This window comes from Chionomys nivalis, chromosome X (assembly GCF_950005125.1).
Source record: "Chionomys nivalis chromosome X, mChiNiv1.1, whole genome shotgun sequence".
In the NCBI taxonomy this organism is placed as follows: Eukaryota; Metazoa; Chordata; class Mammalia; order Rodentia; family Cricetidae; genus Chionomys; species Chionomys nivalis.
The window spans coordinates 125,388,377-125,406,751 of record NC_080112.1 but is presented as its reverse complement, the minus strand read 5'-3'; the positions used below and the strand labels follow the sequence as shown (position 1 = coordinate 125,406,751).

The window sequence follows — 18,375 nt, the reverse complement described above, 5'->3', positions numbered from 1 at the left end:
TTGTGAAAGCATTCTCTCTTTGTGGAGAAATCGGCAGTTGCTTCATCCAGAACATTGGACAAAGGCCAGCATCCAAATACATATATACACACATAAAAACACTTACATTGACACAGAAACACACAGACATATATACAGAAAGACACACACGCGCGCGTGCGCGCCCGCGCGCACACACACACCTGCCTTTTAAGTCTCATGGACATGTTTGTGATCTGGATGAAGTAGATTCTGCTGTGGGCAATTTGAATATCTAAAGTTGTATTCAAATTTTAGTTCATTGCTACTTGCAGAGAAGAGTCAGGTTCCCACTCCGTTTGGCACCTTGTAAAGATGTTGTCAGTGATTATTTAGTTAAACTCTGGGTCTTGTTAAACCAGACCAGCAAACTCCCATTCATGCAAATAGCTCTACAAAGGTGACAAGGTGATGGGACAGTTGTTAGCATTCAGAAACTATTATGACCACTGCTATAGTGAAATAATTTATCAGCTTCAGGTCTTAGGTTTCCTGTGACACAACTGCAAAAGAACTAACAGTCTGTATTAAATCTCATCATTTCAGATCAACTCTATCTGAAATGTCTTGGGTACATTATGTACATTACTATATGTAGTTTCTACCACCAGGCTTACTATAATTAAAAAGTTATGAAGAAAACCTGTTTTTCTCGGTATGAATTAAAGTGATTGCTTGTAAAAATACTATCTAGCACATACCTGTACTCAATGCTTTTGGGGTAAAAAAAATATTCATAAGAGTCATTGGATCTTTTTACTTTCTTAAAATTCATGTGGAATAGGGAGAAGATACCAGTAAAACTCTTCTGGCATACTAGAATTAGAAAATACCTTTATGACTGAATGAAGACAAGCCTATATTGATAATGTTTTTATAACATTCCCAAGTTTAAACTTTCTATCATTAAAACAACATCCAAAATGTTTATTATCTATTAGTCTTTCTAATTTGAGAACAATGAAGTTTTTGTGTTAAGTATTCTGAATCCTACCACAAGACTCAGAGTGGTGTTTGACCTTGCTAAACTGAATGTGGAATAGTAGGCCTCAACTAGAGCTCGGTGGCTGAGCAATAATAGGAAGGAAGAAAGGAAAAAGTGTGAGTTTTCTCTTGCATCCTAATGAGGTCTCTCTACACCAAAAGGGGATTCTTTATAGTATCTTTAAACTATTTTTGCATGCAACCTCATTCTCTTGACAAAATAACCTATTTGGGTAGCTAGAGCAGTATAGATTTTTCTGGCATGATATAAAGAATAATAGGAATAAGGAGGCATGACAGATGACTCTGTTGGTAAAATGCTTGACATACAAGCATGAAGACTCAGGCTTGATCTCTAGCACCCACACAAAAGCAATGCATAACAGTGCACATCTATAATCTCAGTGTCATGTGGGGCTCAGTGTAAATAGAGACAAGCAGATCACTGGAGGTTGCCAGCTAGATAATCTAGCTGAGTCAGTGAGCTTCATGATCAGCGAGAGGACATGTCTCCAAAAAAGAAAATTAAAAAAGAAGAAGGTGAAGGAGAGCATATGGAAGGGTGCCTGACATTGACTTGTGGTCTTCACAGGTATGCTCACATACATGTATATACAAACGTTTACATGCAAATCACACAAGGCTAGTATGAAAGTTTGTGTACACTTTAAAATGGTAATTACAGTTAGCTGTAACTCAGCTTTCACATAAGATGAGCTTAGCTTAATGGATTCAGATGAGCAGGTCCAAGAAGAAAGAGGATGACCATGATGAGCAGGTAGAAGCTTAGCTTCCCCATGGCTTGTTCCTGTTCAGTCCATTGAGAAATAAGCATGATCACAATAAACAACAATCATTGAGTAACTTAGCCAACTTCTTTTTTAAAATATTTATTTATTTGTTATGTATACAATATTCTGTCTGTGTGTATGTCTGCAGGCCAGAAGAGGGCACCAGACCCCATTACAGATGGTTGTGAGGAACCATGTGGTTGCCGGGAAATGAACTCGGGACCTTTGGAAGAGCAGGCAATGCTCTTAACCACTGAGCCATCTCTCCAGCCCCTTAGCCAACTTCTTTTACTTCTATATTTAATATATGCTTTAAATTATTTCCCTCTATTAATTGGTACCAACATGTCTTCTATATGACAATCAAGCCAAAATTATCCTTCTGTGTAAAATAATTATACATTATGAGAAACACGGGACATGTCATCTTGTACCCTCATTCTACTGGCTTCTATTTTTAATTGCCAAATGTCAGAAAAACTGAAGCGCTTTATTCTAATTTTGAAAGTCCACATTAAAGTATTTGAGGCACTTGTATAATATTCTCACTAACAAGATTGCCACTGTAGCACTGCTTGTTTTTGTTTGAAAGAGAAATCTGAGTTGTAAAATTCAGCTATTTAAATGACTTAAGGCTGCCACTGAATGCAAAAAGCTCCTAGGGAGGAAGGACTTGCAAAAGATCTATAACCAGGTGCGGCAAGTTCTAAGCCTAGGCATGTATGGTAGAACTTGCACGCTGCTTTAAAAACTATTCTACTGAAATAATATTGAGTTCTTGTCTAAAAGGTGATGAAACTCTCATGAAGGCATAATTCTCTTAGTAGGCAAAGTATTATTAGGCCTTCATAATGTCTTTCTGTCTATTTTCAAAGAATTGGGAAGACATTGCGCCTTCATGAGTGTTGCTATCAGGAGAATATTACTGTATAAAGTTATTGAATCTCCATAAGCAAGTATATATTAGGGAATAGGGGAAGCAAAAGTAAGGGGATTTATATATATGTACCCTAAAAACAATTATGGCCACTTGATAAGATCTTATACTCGCTTTCTAATATAATTATCTCAACAGCCTTTTCATGTAAACATTATTATATTGGCCATAGGTATGTGGCTTGAAGCCATACAAAGCAAAACAAAACAAATATCAACTAATAGAGAATTAGTTAAGCCAGTCATGGTGGTGCCACACCTGTAATTTCACACTCACAAGAAAGAAGCTGGAGAACCATGACTTTGAAACCATCCTGGGCTATATTGTTAGTTTCAGGCCAGCTTTGTCAACAGAACAAAGTGAGGCAGAGAGAAGAATCTGAACGAGAATGCGTATGAAGTTCACTTCAACCATGAAATGTAACTGGAGTAGTAATTGAACTACCCAAGTGGTGATATGATAAAAGCCGTGATTAGAATGACAGATCCCTGGGAGAATTCTCACTAAGTTATGTCCATAAGATCTTCACAACGGTGCAGCAAGTACACAAACACAGCTGCCGTGCCAGTAGAATCAAAGAGCCATCAGTTATAAAGTATTCTTAAATCTTTGGTCATTAGCCATTGTTGTGGTTACCCCAACTTCTTTGAGATGACAAATTTGCTTCCTTTAAAGAGTTGTTTTTCATTCTCAAAAGGAAGTTTAACACATGTGTATAAGTCAAAGACCTCAATAATACCATAGAGTTAGTATTTTATGCTATAATTTAATATTAAAGTATTTGTATGTCAATCATGTATAGCATTTAAGAAATGACACTTTACAGAAATTTGAAAAATTTGCTTTCAGATTCCAATTGATAATGTAATGTATTTAAATCTGTGATTTTAAGCTGGCTGTCAAAGCAATGCTGAAATGCTCCCGAGACCTTGGCTTTCACTTTACAGTATCTCTAAGTTTAATTTATGAGACTTACAGAAAGCTGCTTAGGGTTTGGGAAAAATGAACTTTTTAAATGTCTCATTTCATCATTCTAAAAATTTGAATTGATCATAAAGTAAACTGAAGATGAAATTTATAAATGTAGTTTAAAATGTTCCAGGATTTTGTTGTTAAATTATGAGCAATGATTGTCTGGGGTGAGCATTGCCTGGAAGTAAGGATTGAGGGTGTTTTGTCAGATTATGGAAACGTCTTATATCTTGGTTGTGTTGATCATGAAAATCTGCTTAGGTATCCCTTAAAATATGTGTATTTCTTTGTATGAGAATATTTACTTCATTCTTTAAAAGAATTACCTTAATTAGCTGATCTCTACATGGAATTGATTGTTTAATGAAGTTGAGTCTGGCCAGCTTGAGTTAATCAAACACTGACTTAAGGACTCCCTGTGAGTGATTGTTCTTGGTTTTATAAATTGTATTAGATTTATAAGTAGATAATGAGATTTATTTAAAAGCTTAAGAAAAACTATATAGTTAATGACTTGTGTAGATGCATTCCTTGTATAAAAGTTCTCATGGTCTTGTAAGTCCATGTGTAGGTCTTTCCTACTTGGCAGGATTCCTTGGGAAGTATGCCAGGCTTCCTAGGATGCCTAGCAAATGGTATAATATCTGCCAATGACTCTTGGTGCACTAATAGCATTTTCCAAGGCATCACCTGCATCCTTCTGTCTGCCCTCCAGCATTAGCTCATTTGCATAAATCTGCATGCCAGATAAAATGTCACTCTAAAGAGCAGAAAGGGGCTTTTCTTAAAAACATTATACTCATTATACTCCACAATGGCAGATTTTAGTAGCTTTTGGGTGATAAGCATGCCTGTCAGACCCTTACCCAAACTGAGGGATATGGCACAGGACAAGGACAGGAGGATGGAGTTAACGAAGCAAAGAACTAGGAGGCAGATGTCCATCTGGGGCATTCTGGAGCCATGAAGAGAGCTCACAGAGAGTCTTCAACCCCTCACTGGAAACCTGTACCTTTCCTTTTGATTCACTAAATCAACGGTTCAACCTATGGGTCTCAACCCTCTCACAGGGGTCATCTAAGACCATCAGAAAATACAGATGTTTATTTATTTATATTATAATTCATAACAGTAGCAAAATTACAGTTATGAAGTAACAATCAAACTAATGTTCTGGTTGGAGGTCATGACAACATGAGGAACTGTATTAAAGGTAGTAGCATTTGGAAAGTTGAGAACCACTGCTCTAGATAATCTCACAAACCTCTCTAGGTTCTAAAATCAAGTCAATAAGGTTTGCTTCTGGTATCATCATGAGTATGCTGGTATCATATCCTTCATTTAGGGAGAAACAAAAGCAGGTTAGTTTTGTTTTGCTTCCATTCCTTTGCTGCTGCTTTGCAAAGATCTCTGGAAACCACTAGCTTCGATTTCCTTGCAGTCTGAAAGTTGGTTGCATAACAGGCTTAATTCCTTGACAAAATCAAAATATGTCCTGAACAAAGATGCAGTGGTTCTCAGCTTCTAAATAGGGTTTGCATGGGGGGGGGAAGTATGGGATTGTTGGTTTTGGTGCAAATTAGTTCTTCTTTTAGTATATTATATGAAACGATGATGCCAAAGGGATGCCATCCTAAAGGAAGATGGATTCTGTGTGGTTTTTTTAATGCACTTTCCATTACTATGACCTATTGTGTGTAATAGAGTGGGTTCAGGTAGACAGTAGCAACAGACACTCCTGTAAAAGAGGAGACATGTAATCAACCTCTGGCTACTGAAGCAAATAATCACTTTAATGTTTGCTGAATCAAATACTTTTTCCCTTCTGCTTTTCATGAAATGGCCTTAAAGAATTCCTCTTGTTTGTGGTTTCAAAAAAAATTACAACTATGCCAGTGAAGCCTGCCTTTAAGGGTTCTATTAAACAATAAGAAGGCTTTGTTCTTAGCTATAAAATTAAAGCAAGCAGTGTTTCCACTACCTGGCAGGATGCCTTCCCCAGCCCCTACCCAACCTTGATCCTCACACACTTAACAAAGCCTGCTGTTTCCCAGGTAGGAAGGTGAGATGGCAACATCTGCCAGGCTTGTATATAGAAATATAACTGACCTTTCAGATAATGGAGGGGTTGAACAACTAGGTGAAAAGAAAAGGAAGAGATAGATAGATAGATAGATAGATAGATAGATAGATAGATAGATAGATAGATAGATAGATGGGTGGGTGGGTGGGTGGGTGGGTGGGTGGGTGGGTGGATAGATAGATAGATAGATAGATAGATAGATAGATAGATAGATAGATAGATAGATAGATAGATAGATAGACAGATAGATGGATAGACAGATAGATGGATGGATAGATAGATGGATAGATTCAGACAGACAGGCAGATAAATGATAGACAGGCAGGCAGGCAGGTAGACAGACAGACAGATTTCGAGACTGAGATTTCTTCAAGTGCTGCTCCTTAACTCAAATCTTTTTTTAAACAGTTGTAGTGCATATCTTCAGCCTTCAGAATGATTGCTTTAGAAAGTCAATATTAATTTTACAATGGGTGGGAATGATGGAAGCAAAGAATCTTTAAATAAGAAAACACATACATATACACACATGAATACATGTTACACAAACAAACACACAATGTTTTAGTTTGGCTGTTACCCAAATTTTGACAAATTGGGATAAGTGAAACACAAATACTCATATTTGGGTTGTGGCCTTGAAGTAGAGAACGGCTATGGTCAATACAGAAAGCACTGCCAGATAGAGTCTGTATTTAGTTCTAAGACACTGGACCCACAGAACAAATAGGGTGAATGTGGCGCCAACTCCTTCTAGCCTCTTGTAGAGCTGATCATATGAAACCATTGTAACAAAAATTATCTTCTAGAGCTAGCCTTAGGAAGAATGTAGAAGGCCAAGCAGCAGTGGCACATGCCTTAAATCTTAGCACTTGGGAGGCAGAGGTAGGCAGATATCTGTCAGCTAGAGGCCAGCTTTGCCTACAGGACAGCCAGGGCTGTTATACAGAGAAACCTTGTCTTGAAAAAAATCAGAAGAATAGGAGGAGGAATGGCACCTATGGATGTCAGTGCCTTGTGATGTCAGTGCCTTGTGCATGTGGGACTTCCTGAACCTGCCTCCCTTAGTGTGCGGTTGTCTCGGCCTATTCCAGAGAATTCCAGAGGAGAGTGAATCCCTCATTTGTGCTTAGAAGCCTTTGACTTGTTCCTGATGAGACCTGTTAGATAAATCCTTTAGCTGCAGTGATTCTCAGAGTTGCCTGGTGTTCTGAATCTCGAGTTGCCCTGATGAGCTTGGGTAGGCACACTTGGATGTCTTCATACTTTTCCTTGTCCACTTCCCCACTTCCCACGGATATTTCTTACCAAATATCTATTCTACCATTCCAGTCTTATACCATTTTTCAGGAACAGCAAAATCATAGACTGCATCTAAAATGGAATGATACAGCATGAGTCCTTTTCCTGTTTGTGACCATAATTCACATATCCAATTTCTACAACCTATCTTCTATTTTGTTGTATTTACATCAATATAGATACTAGAGCTTGGGCAGCAAAGATATTCAGTAATCACTCTCTGTGCTTTGTGCATATTCTGAAGGGGCAACAGCCAGACAAGAGGTTTCATAGGTAGCACTTATGGCTACTTCATAAAGATAGAACTATGTTTACCTTTTTTCCAGTTGTACTTCTAAGTTCAAGTTTTATCAGTAATGTAATCAAGTCTGTTTCACTCCTTGGAAAGAATGCAGAAGAGCAAGAGCTAGTTTTCATTCTGAAGATCTTTACGGAGAAGCAGATGACAGCTACACTTAACTAACACAAGCTTGACTAGAGAGTCATCTCTGTATTTCTCCATCATATCACAATACAGGAATCATGGCACAAACTGGAAAGAATGCCGCTTACCAAAAGGACAAACGCAAGTTCAAGTAAAGAATGTGAGACGGCAGACCAGAAGTTTCCTCTTTCCATTCGAAATAGCTTCCTTGTTCTGAATTTCGTTGCCTCTATCTTTCCTTTGACTCAACAAGCATTCATAAGTTATTTTCACCTTCAAAAAAGTTGACTTTTACTAAATACACATGCTGAAGATTACTTAACAGAACGTTACTACTTTTCAGAAATTTTATGAAAAACATTTGATAGACAGAGTTGCACATGGTAGTTTACTGGGGTTTTTTTTCCCCTTTATTCGGTGTACCCAGCCCAAACGGAAGGGTGTAGAGCATTTGTTTTATAAAGAGTGTAATTAATAAGCTAAAGGAAGGAAGGAAGGAGATGATTGTTTTTGAATGAATTATGAGCAACACCTTCCATTCTGTTGCTTCATTTTGGAACTGCTTTCCACAAAGTTGCCATTAAACAACCCCGAACGTCTGTGCCATTGGTTCCAAGAATGTGAGATTGAAGGCTGCAGTCATCTGAGTGTATCCTAGGAAGTAGAGCACAGGAGGGTCAATGTTTGTTATAAATGTAACAGAAGTCCTCAGGCCACAGTGAGGAAAGTAAAAGCCAGGCACCAGTGGATTGTCAACTTCAAAATGGAAACTTAGTAAATCAGTAATTGCAAACTCTTCATGACTAGAAGGAAGACAGTGAGATTTTACTGAGTATCTACTATCTTCCAGATTGTTCACAGATGTTCTAATTAATTTAACTACGCAGAAAAGAAATACTCTTAGAGAAATTCATGCATTTTAACACTTTTTTGCTCTAAAGCCCATGATCTATTCTCCATGCAGAAGGATGGCAAAATATGACCCTAGGATCAGATCTTACTTGTCATCTCCTTTTGGTAAATAAAGTAGGTTTTTTTTTTGGCACACAGCCACACCTATGTGGTTACACATTGTCTAGGACTGCATTCAAAACTACAATAAGAATTGATTAGATGCAACAGGGTCCATATGGTTCATAAAGTTAAAATATTTACTTTCTACTGCTCTGCAAACAATATTTTCCAACTGCGGCTCTACACCGTGGGAGAATCTCCTCAGCCCATCCTCTCTCCAAACTCAGTTGCATAGAAGGCAACATTTATGACATCCAATTGGAATTTCAAAGTAATTCCAAATTCTAGAGTTAGTCACCATGGTAACATGGCTTCCTGAGTTATAGAGCTGATGAAAGATGCAGATGTATTGATTAATGCTACATTTTGACTGGTCCTAATATCTATGATTTTTCTTTCTTTTCGTTTTCCACTAAGTTCAGCAAGCTTATTTTTCGGTATAACACAAGGAAAGAAAATGAAATCTTATGTTCTAAGAAACACTGTAGTAATGTCTTAGAATTGTTTTGATTTGCATTTTCCTGATGGCTAAGGATGTTGAACATTTCCTTAAATGTTCATTTGAGATTCTTCTGTTGAGATTTCTCTGTTTAGTTCTGTACCCCATTTTTAAATTGAATTATTTGGGATTTTGATGTTTAATTTCTTGAGTTCTTTATACATTTTGGAAATCAGACCTTTGTCTAATGTGGAGTTGGTGAAGATCTTTTCCCATTCAGTAGGCTGCCTTTTTATCTTATTGACTGTGTCCTTTGCTTTACATAAGTTTCTCAGTTTCAGGAGGTTCCATTTATTTATTGTTGCTCTCGGTGTCTGTGCTACTGGTGTTATATTTAGGAAGTGGTTTCCTGTGCCCATGCATTGAAGGCTACGTCCCACTTTCTCTTCTATCAGGTTCAGTATGGTCGGATTTATATTGAGGTCTTTGATCCATTTGAACTTGAGTTTTGTGCATGGGGATAGGTATAGATCTATTTTCATTCTTCTACATGTTGATATTCAACTATGCTAGCACCATGATGGAGGAAGGTCATTGGTTAAAAATAAAGAAACTGCTTGGCCCTCATAGGTTAGAACATAGGTGGGTGGAGTAAACAGAACAGAATGCTGGGAGGAAGAGGAAGTGAGCTCAGATGCAGGGCAGCTCCTCTGAGAGACAGACGCCATGCTCTCCTCTCTAGAGCAGATGCGATGAAGCTCTGACCCAGGATGGACATAGCCTAGAATCTTCCCGGTAAGCGCACCTTGGGGTGCTACACACATGAACAGAAATGGGTCAAGCAGTGTTTAAATGAATAGAGTTTGTGTGTTGTTATTTTAGGGCATAAGCTAGCCAGGCTACCAGGAGCTGGGGCAGCAGGAACACAGCCCGCAGCTCCCACTTCAGCACCACTTGTTGAAGATGGTTTCTTTTAGCTAGACAGAATAGGATGATTGGTCCTAGTATCTATCATTTTTCATTCTAGATAGGCACTGAAGATAAACGGAGCTTAGAAACAACATGGAGAGTGAATATGAACATAAGATTACTATGTATGAAGCAAGTTTCAATGTTCTTTTTTGTGTACTAACTCACTAGCTCTTCTCAGCACACCTGAGGGACTGTTATGAGGACTGTCCTGTACCCTGCAATATGTTTAACAGTATTGTATTTGCTTTGGGAGATAAGAATATGTTTTTTTTATGGAGACAGGTAACCTCAAAAGTGGGTAGTTGACACAGACAACCAGGAATGTACAGCTAGTGATTCACTTCGACATGACATTGCTGTCTCAGGAAAACATCTCCAAGTCCAGTGCTCTGATGTGTCTCTTATAGCCTTTGGTCTTTATAAAGAATTTTACCGTATTTGAAGATTTGGCTTTACTGAAAATTAGCAACAGCATCAACAATTTGAATGGACATGTTCTGTTATTCTACTCTTGGGAATAAAATTCCCTTGTGTAAAATTTCAAAGTTTTAGGCATCAGCAGTGGCATTTTTTGCTGGGCAGTTTTATTGCCTTGTTACATTTGTATTTTGTTTATAGGAATTTTATTGCTCTACTCACTGTAGTGTGTTACCATTTTAATGACATCTTATGGCCTTGTTTATCCAACATTTGAGTTTCATAATCTTAGAAACCTCAAGTAAGGATTTACTGTGATCATCCTGAGAACCATTTTTAAATCCCTAGCAAGCACATAACAAACCCGATCTGGATATTTCAAATAAGTGTGATTGATCTCCTGTGGTCCAAAAAATTTTTCACCATGGTGTTCTGATAACTTATATTCACAGTATCACTACTGTTACTTCCCACAAAAATCACTTCAGGAAGGAATTCTATGGTTTAATCATGAAAAGCTGTTATTGGAATTGAAAAACGTTCTAGCCAAAAAAATAGTAATTATTAAGCTCTAGAGTCTATCTTAGTGATAGAAGGCTTGCTTAGCACATTCATGGCTCTGGATTCCATTCCCAGCATAACCAAAACTTAAAAACTAAATTAACACATTGAACATTAAAACTATGTCTCTGTATTGTGTCTTCTGGTGTCTACTCCATACACAGAGAACCTGGACTGGACACTGGGGCATTCTCTCTCTCTACTACTTGAGCACTATCTTCAAGTGTCTGACATTGGTCAAGAGACTTTCTGAGTAAGGATTATATGTAAACATATTAGATGTATTACAGTAATACCGTCTGTGCTTACTCAGTTCTCCTTGGCTCAACTTTATATACAAAGTGAAGTATTAGAATCCCTTTCATTGTTCTTTCTGGCAGCTCTGTCTAACTTCTGCCCTAGGGTCTGGAATGTTCATCACAGCCGCCTTTGGCAATAAAACCCAAAGCAACCTCAGGTCCTCATATTCCTCATATTTCTCTTTGCACCTGGTCAGCAGAGCTCAGTGGGGCACGGAGCTGAAGTGTGTGCAGTTTTCTCCTCGTACCCTTGTCTTACTGGCCAAATGTCAGTTTATCCACAATGGAATTCTCTCTCTCTCTCTCTCTGTCTCTCTCTGTCTCTGTGTGTGTGTGTGTGTGTGTGTGTGTGTGTCTGTGTGTGTGTGTGTGTATTGAGTGATATGGGATAGCTAGGACATGGTTTTTCACAATGCTACCTGCTTTAGGTTTAGATGCAGATTTAAAGTTCCAGATGATTAGTGTACAGAGACAAATGCTTTAGGGTCTGAAGTACAGCATCTACAGATCATCATATATAAATGTTGCAACCTTTCTCTAGGCTGCCTTAATTTGAATCAGTGTGGAATGATCAGCTTTTGATTTTACTGTAAGAAATGATTTTAGGCAAAGATACAGGATAGCTATATACTTTAAAAACTAACAGGCGGCAAGGTTAACAGTCTCAAAGAAAGAGTGTAACTGTTAAGAGGTACAATTTCAAGATTGCACTAATCGTATCCCTTGGGCTGTGTAAACCCAGGGGTCACTATTCTTGTAGAATTCTTAGTGCATTGAGCAATGCTCCTTTCTTTCCCTCTGGATACTCTGAAGTCAAATTTCCTGTCTCTAACACATTGACTTTATCCTGTCCCAGGCTTACTTCAGTGTTCCATCTGTGTACAAACAGGAAGCCATCTATCAAATGAGTGGATCCTTTTGGCAGGAGGAATTGGGAGGTTCTACTTTGAAAGACTGTAGGTGGCTAATTCATTTCAACTAGGCATTGTCAAGTGAGAAAAAAATGAGGGTTTTTAAAGTGCTCTTAGCCACAACAAACAGATGCTGGTATGAATGTAGAGGTAAAACGAAACCTTTATGTACCACTGGTGAGAATGTAAAGTAGTATATTCATTAAGAAACTAAGTTTGGAGGTTCCTCAACAAAATTAAAATCAGAAGTACAACATGATCCAGATGTATCACTCGTGATCATGTACCCAAAGGACTCTCTATCCTACCATAGAGATACTTGCTTAGCCATATTTATTGCTAGACTGTTTACAATAGCCAAGCTAGAGAATCAGTCTACAGTTCCCTCTACAGATGAATGGATGAAAACTGTGGTACAGACATATAATGGAATTTTATTCGGCCATAAAAATATGGAGCCTTAACATGTGCTGGAAAATGGATAGGCCTGGAGATCATCAGAGTGAGTTAAATAAGCCAGACTCAGAAGACCCATTACCTTGTCCAATAGATACATATTAACACACGATTTTGAAAAAATAAAAGTAAGATTACTACCTGAAAGTAAAATATAAATAAAGTGCACATTAGCTCAGTTTTACCTATGAGAAGTGGCCAGAGATTTTCTCCCCTTGATATTCCTTTCTAAGATTTCCATGAAATGTTTCTAAAGATTTTAAGACCACACTTGTGTGAAAATTAATGATGGTTATACTTTGTACCATACATCTCACGTAGCAGTTAAATACAAGTGGAAAGAGCAAGTTTTAAGAAATAATAGAGACCATTTACAGACTGCTAAAGAACATTCTACAGACATATAGCTCAATTTTCGGTGTGTCTCTGTAATTAAATCCCTTTAATGTTTATACATTTGACAAGGAAAAAAATTTTCAACTTTACCCCACCCCTTCTGTGAAATCTTATAACTCTATTAGACCATAAAACGTAGCAGGAGGACTTTTTACTGGGCACTGCTAACGGACTGGTCTAGAAAAATACAGCTAACACATTTATGTTATCATTGACTTCTGTAAGAAATTGTGTATATTACCATTAAAGAAGGCAGTCTCTATGCTGACAGTTGATGTAGAATGCTAAGCAACTACCAATGTGAAGTGGACATTAATGCGGAAGAGAGACATGCGGTACCGTATTTGATCTTTGGTCTAGGAGGCTTTTAGGTCGTAGGTGTGCTTTTGGCACTTACTTCAGTTTTCGACTTTCTCATTTCAATAAGACTGTAAATCAGTAAAAAGGTCATAGTCTGAGAAGCATCAAACGACCCTATCACTAGGAAAAAGTGGGTCAGCAAGTCTTTCCAGGCAAAAATCTTCTGCTATTCCTTGATGATGTAATTTACCTACCTAATCTAGCCTTCCTCCTCCCAAAGTACTTAGGAGAGCTGTGAACTCAGTAAACAGGTGGAAAATAAGAGCGTATTCTCATAATTTACTGAAATTATGTTCTATCAAGCCACTATGAGCACTAAATTTCACAGTGTCATTGTCTCTTGTACATACATGGCAATACAAGAACATAATAAAATCCTAAAACTCATCTTATAGATTCCATTTTCCTTAGTTTTTCAAGAGAGTAAAAGAGGCTTTGAAGTAAGGGGCTACCATGAAACCACCACGGTACTGGGTACTTGATTGACGTGCCTCCAGTCCAATGCCAGCGCCTCCCACATTGCCTATATGCTATTGATACTTCTGCACAAAAACTGGCATAGAAATCAGAGGATTAGCACCATATCTCACCTCAGTTTTGGACACACAGGGCAACACACCTTTTTCAATGCTCTTTGTGAATGCAGTTGAAAGGGCCTCCTGTCCAGAGTTAAGGATTAACAAACAAAATGTTGCATACAGAATTGGTAGTGATTGGGGATGGATTGATATTATTTGTTAGGAGGTTAGCCTGGATTCAGCATCAGTGAACCTCTGAATGTCCTGTTTGCATCTTTTGGCTAGTTCCTTTTCCTTCCTCTTGATTTGTTAAAGAATTCTTATCTATGCAATAAAATGAACTCTCTTCTTAACCATATTTAATCACACTACCCTCTCTAACTTCTTTCCTATAATGGCCAGTCTTAAATTTTTATTTATTTTTTGACTTACTCTGTTTCATACACTCTCTTTTATAACCAACCATACAGCAATTGGAAGGCGGATTGGTATCATGCAGAAGCCCAGGAACTGTTTGTGAATGGATTTATGGATGACTAAGTAAATGTATGAATGTGGTTCTTTCAAAAGAGGTGTGCCAGGTGTGTGGTAAGCATAGTCAGGACTTCAGCCAGCATGGCAATGGCTGTGGTACTTGAAGTTTCAGATAACAAACTGAGGGCTTATCAAAAAAAAAAAAAAAAGGAGAATATACATTCTTGGTTTTTAGAATTGAGGTGGTCTCTAACTCGAGAGGAATTAACTGCAGAGAGATGGAGCAGGTACTAAAGAACAAAATAAAACTAAGGGGCAGAGATGGTGGCCTTCAAAAGGAAAAGGGAACCTGTGGCTCTAGATTTAGAGAGAGTATATGCTAAGCCCGTGTAGGAGGTTCAAAGAGAGACAAGGTGAAGCCAGCCATGTCTTTTAATTTCACAAGCTGACTTTGACGTTTGCTTGTCAACATTCCTGGAACAGTTGCAGTGAGTAGGCTAAGATGGGACAGATCCCAATTGTAAGCTAGAGTCACTTTTTCCTGATCTACGGATCTACATTATAAATCAAGCACTTTGAAAATGTAATTCCTCATTCCAGCGTGGTCCAACACCAGGAAATCCCATTTATCTCTATTTCATACTTAACTATAGTTTGGGGTAACTATAGTTTGGGAGCAAAGAAAGACATTGATGACTCCAAAGTGGAAGTGCCTGGGATTTTTTTTTTCGTGTTTAGGTGGCTCCACGTGGAGCACTTCTGTCAGCCACAGTGATTTCTTTGTCAAAAGATATGAATCAGAAATGAAAGCTAAAATCACACCGAAGACCTGCTCCTTTCCAAACCAAACCTGTGAGCTAGAAATGCCTGCTGACATCTGTCACCTTCACACTCAAAAGAAATGAGATCCAATCAGATCATTAACTCTAACACGATATAGTAAAACTGTGGAAAACCTCATTTTAGGAGAATAATTTTTAGAAATGTAGGATATTATCCAACTTCTTTTTGTCTACCTGTAGGAATATAAGAATGTTACAGTTAAAAAAAAAACTGTAACTTAATGAAAGTAGAAAAACAGATTCAACCTTTCTAGTTTCAAAGAAAATCTGTATGTATTCTTTAAAGAAAATTAAAGAAAAATATGTGTCCTAATATTGACACACCATGCTTCCAAATTTCTGGAAATAGTGTTCCAAGGTGATAATAATTGTAGTATCTGGTTTCTCAAAATATATTTGAGTCAATAAAATAGATCTCAGTACATATTTTTTAATTTAGTAAAGCCAATTAATCCATCGTAAAATGAGATCTGTACAATTGAGGTTCATGCTACTGAGACAACTGTAGGACACTTTTTAATAATTTGCAATAACTCAAATTTCAGTGAGTTTTGAAAGAGGAATGGATCTATTACAAGGAAGTGCACAAGTGAACCTGGGAGACGGTTCAGGGACCTCATTGATGTTTGATCAAGAAAAGAATTTTAATCATTGCTACATTCCAATCATCTCACTTCCTCCATTCTAATATGTCTATGGGTCATTTCTTTTCACAGCTTAGTTAGAATTAATTACTAAATTATGTTGAAGTGAAAAAGAAAGATAAGACATTGATTGAGAGTAGGTTTTAAGTAAATTCTTAAATATAAATTTAAATTTACTTAGAAAACCTCCAGGGGGACTAGAAATGATGACATAAAATAATGGTAAGAGAAAATGAACCCACTGATTGTCTTCCCTGAATTATCAATCTGACTTCTAAGTTCTGTAGCTTACAATCAGTTCTTTCTTTTGACCTTGTTAATTAAACAATCATTTAGCCAATGCTTCTGGGAAAATTTAACATAGGACATGATGTCCCTTGGCTTGTTATAAATGGCTGGTGATCACTGTCTTCTCAATAAAATGTCTTGTGTTATCTTTATGTGGTATCTGTTAATGATTAAGAATAAAATTCAAGGAATTTTAGGCCTCTTGAAAGGGGACATAGTTTATGTGAGCCATGATGACTGAATGTTATCCTGAATTCACAGTAGTACTTCCAGCTTATCTCATTCATAAAGAATGAAATTATCCTAGCTCGTTACCAAAACCAAAAGAACTCATAGCTGGGCCTTGTCCTCTTTGTGAGATACGCTAGATTCATCAGTGCCATTGTCTTCCCGTGAAATTTACAGCTTCTCCTGTAGCCATACTAAAATAATAAAGCTTGTGGATGTTATCTCCATCTCCCACAGCTGGGATTTCTGGGTTTCTGTCTGTGAATAAGCATTTCAGTGTGGTCACAAGGTGGAGGAAATAGCACAAGCGCGCTATTTCCCAAGTACAGTTGCCAAGAGTGAGCTAATTGTAACTCTCCATCCCGTACAATGCATCTCAAAATTTCAAACACAGGCCATTCTGCATTGATCTACCTTTATATGAAAATGGTGTGCTTTCATTTGTACAATTTCTGTGTCTAAATACATCAGGAATAAGATTTAAAATTATGTCATAAAATTAATAAAGCATCAAGCCATCATTCTCTGATCTGTTACCTTACAGCTATTAAACCCAAACTTGAACATTTAAACCATGTTAAATGAATATATAATTTAAGCTGTTACACTGGTTTTGGGAAACTTCTGTTAAATATTTTGAGAATAATTCGTTCTGAATAAATTAATAAGATTAAGTGGTTTTAAATTTGTTTTTAAAGTTTACTAAGACAGGAATTACAAATATATTTCATTTCACAAACTGGATCCTAACTAGTTGATAAAGGCAAATCTGGATTAGCAAAAAGAGTGTTGCAACTGGATGGTGTTTTCTGCAGACACAAGTCAGGCAGACATATAGGACCTATATTTGCCATCCTTGCAAACAGTAGGAAGAAGAATTAAAATTTAAGGTGTATGCATTAGTCTGTTGAAAATAGCATTTAAATAAAAGGCCAAATGAATGCCATTTTATTTATCCTGTAGGTCAATGCATCACGTCAAGAAGCCAAATTGACAGAAGAATGTGATCTTCTCATTGAAATCATTCAGCAAAGACGACAAATTATTGGAACGAAGATTAAAGAAGGAAAGGTATGATTTCCTGAGCAGAAGATTTTATATTTCCCACCTAGAGAATATATACTTCCATGCACATCTGCACCTTTGAAAATATAAAATCATACACTCTGTATTTTCCATAATTTCTTCTTAAGTATCTGCCTTAGTTTGTTTTGTGTGGCTGTGATAAAGCATCTGACACAGAGTACTGTATAAAATAAAGAGGATTATTTGGTCCATAGTTCCGGTGATTGAAAGTTCTGAATAGCATTGAACCATGTTTGGTAAGTGCCCCAGTCTGTCTCTTACTAAGACCTTAGAAATTATTTGGAAATCATCCACATAATCCTGAACAACTTCACCTCCTCAACATCCTTAACCTGGATATCTACAAAGTTTCTTTTGTATGGAAGGTAACATATACAAAGATTCCCAAGGTACAACGTGGACCTCACTGAGAGCCCATATTCCGATTGCAATGATACTTCAACATAACTCTCCAGCAAACATGCTTACCTTTACATAGATGAGGCTTGAATTTCTTGGTGGGGAGTTCCCCTTATGAGATATAGGACAGTGGTAAAAGATATTCCAGTTTTAGTCATGTTGGTCTGTAGAATTCATTCTTTGAAGCACTCACTTCACTCCAAACATACACCATTAATAGAATTAGAATAAAAGGGGGCAGAGTGAAATAAGGGAACTATTTGCACAGAGCAGAAATGGGACAAAAGTACAGTGTTACAACTGTGGCTCAAGGCACAGGCTTGGTCAAGAAGTGCAGCTACAGTTCCAATGTCTGTGGCTAAAAACACTCTTGAAGTTTTGTTGAAAGGATCTAGAATTGCTTTGGATCTGATGGAGGTCAGAAACCAGACTCGCACCCGAGTGCCATGGGCTGTAGAACATTTCTCATTCATTATAAGGGACTGGAAAAGATTATTGCCAACGTCTGCCTGACATCATAGCTTTTTTGGCAAACTTCAGTTCTGGGGTTTTGAAACATA

The 18,375-nt window shown here is 37.5% G+C and overlaps 1 protein-coding gene across 2 annotated transcripts in view; it reads left to right on the top strand.

The window, feature by feature from the left end:
- The window catches only part of Mid1 (midline 1), a 363,047-nt gene that overhangs the window by 295,134 nt on the left and 49,538 nt on the right, over positions 1-18,375 (top strand). For both annotated transcript variants that reach the window (XM_057760186.1, XM_057760184.1), the window contains exon 4: positions 17,294-17,401. In XM_057760186.1, coding sequence (XP_057616169.1) covers positions 17,294-17,401 — 108 coding nt within the window. The remainder of the gene's footprint in view (positions 1-17,293; positions 17,402-18,375) is intronic.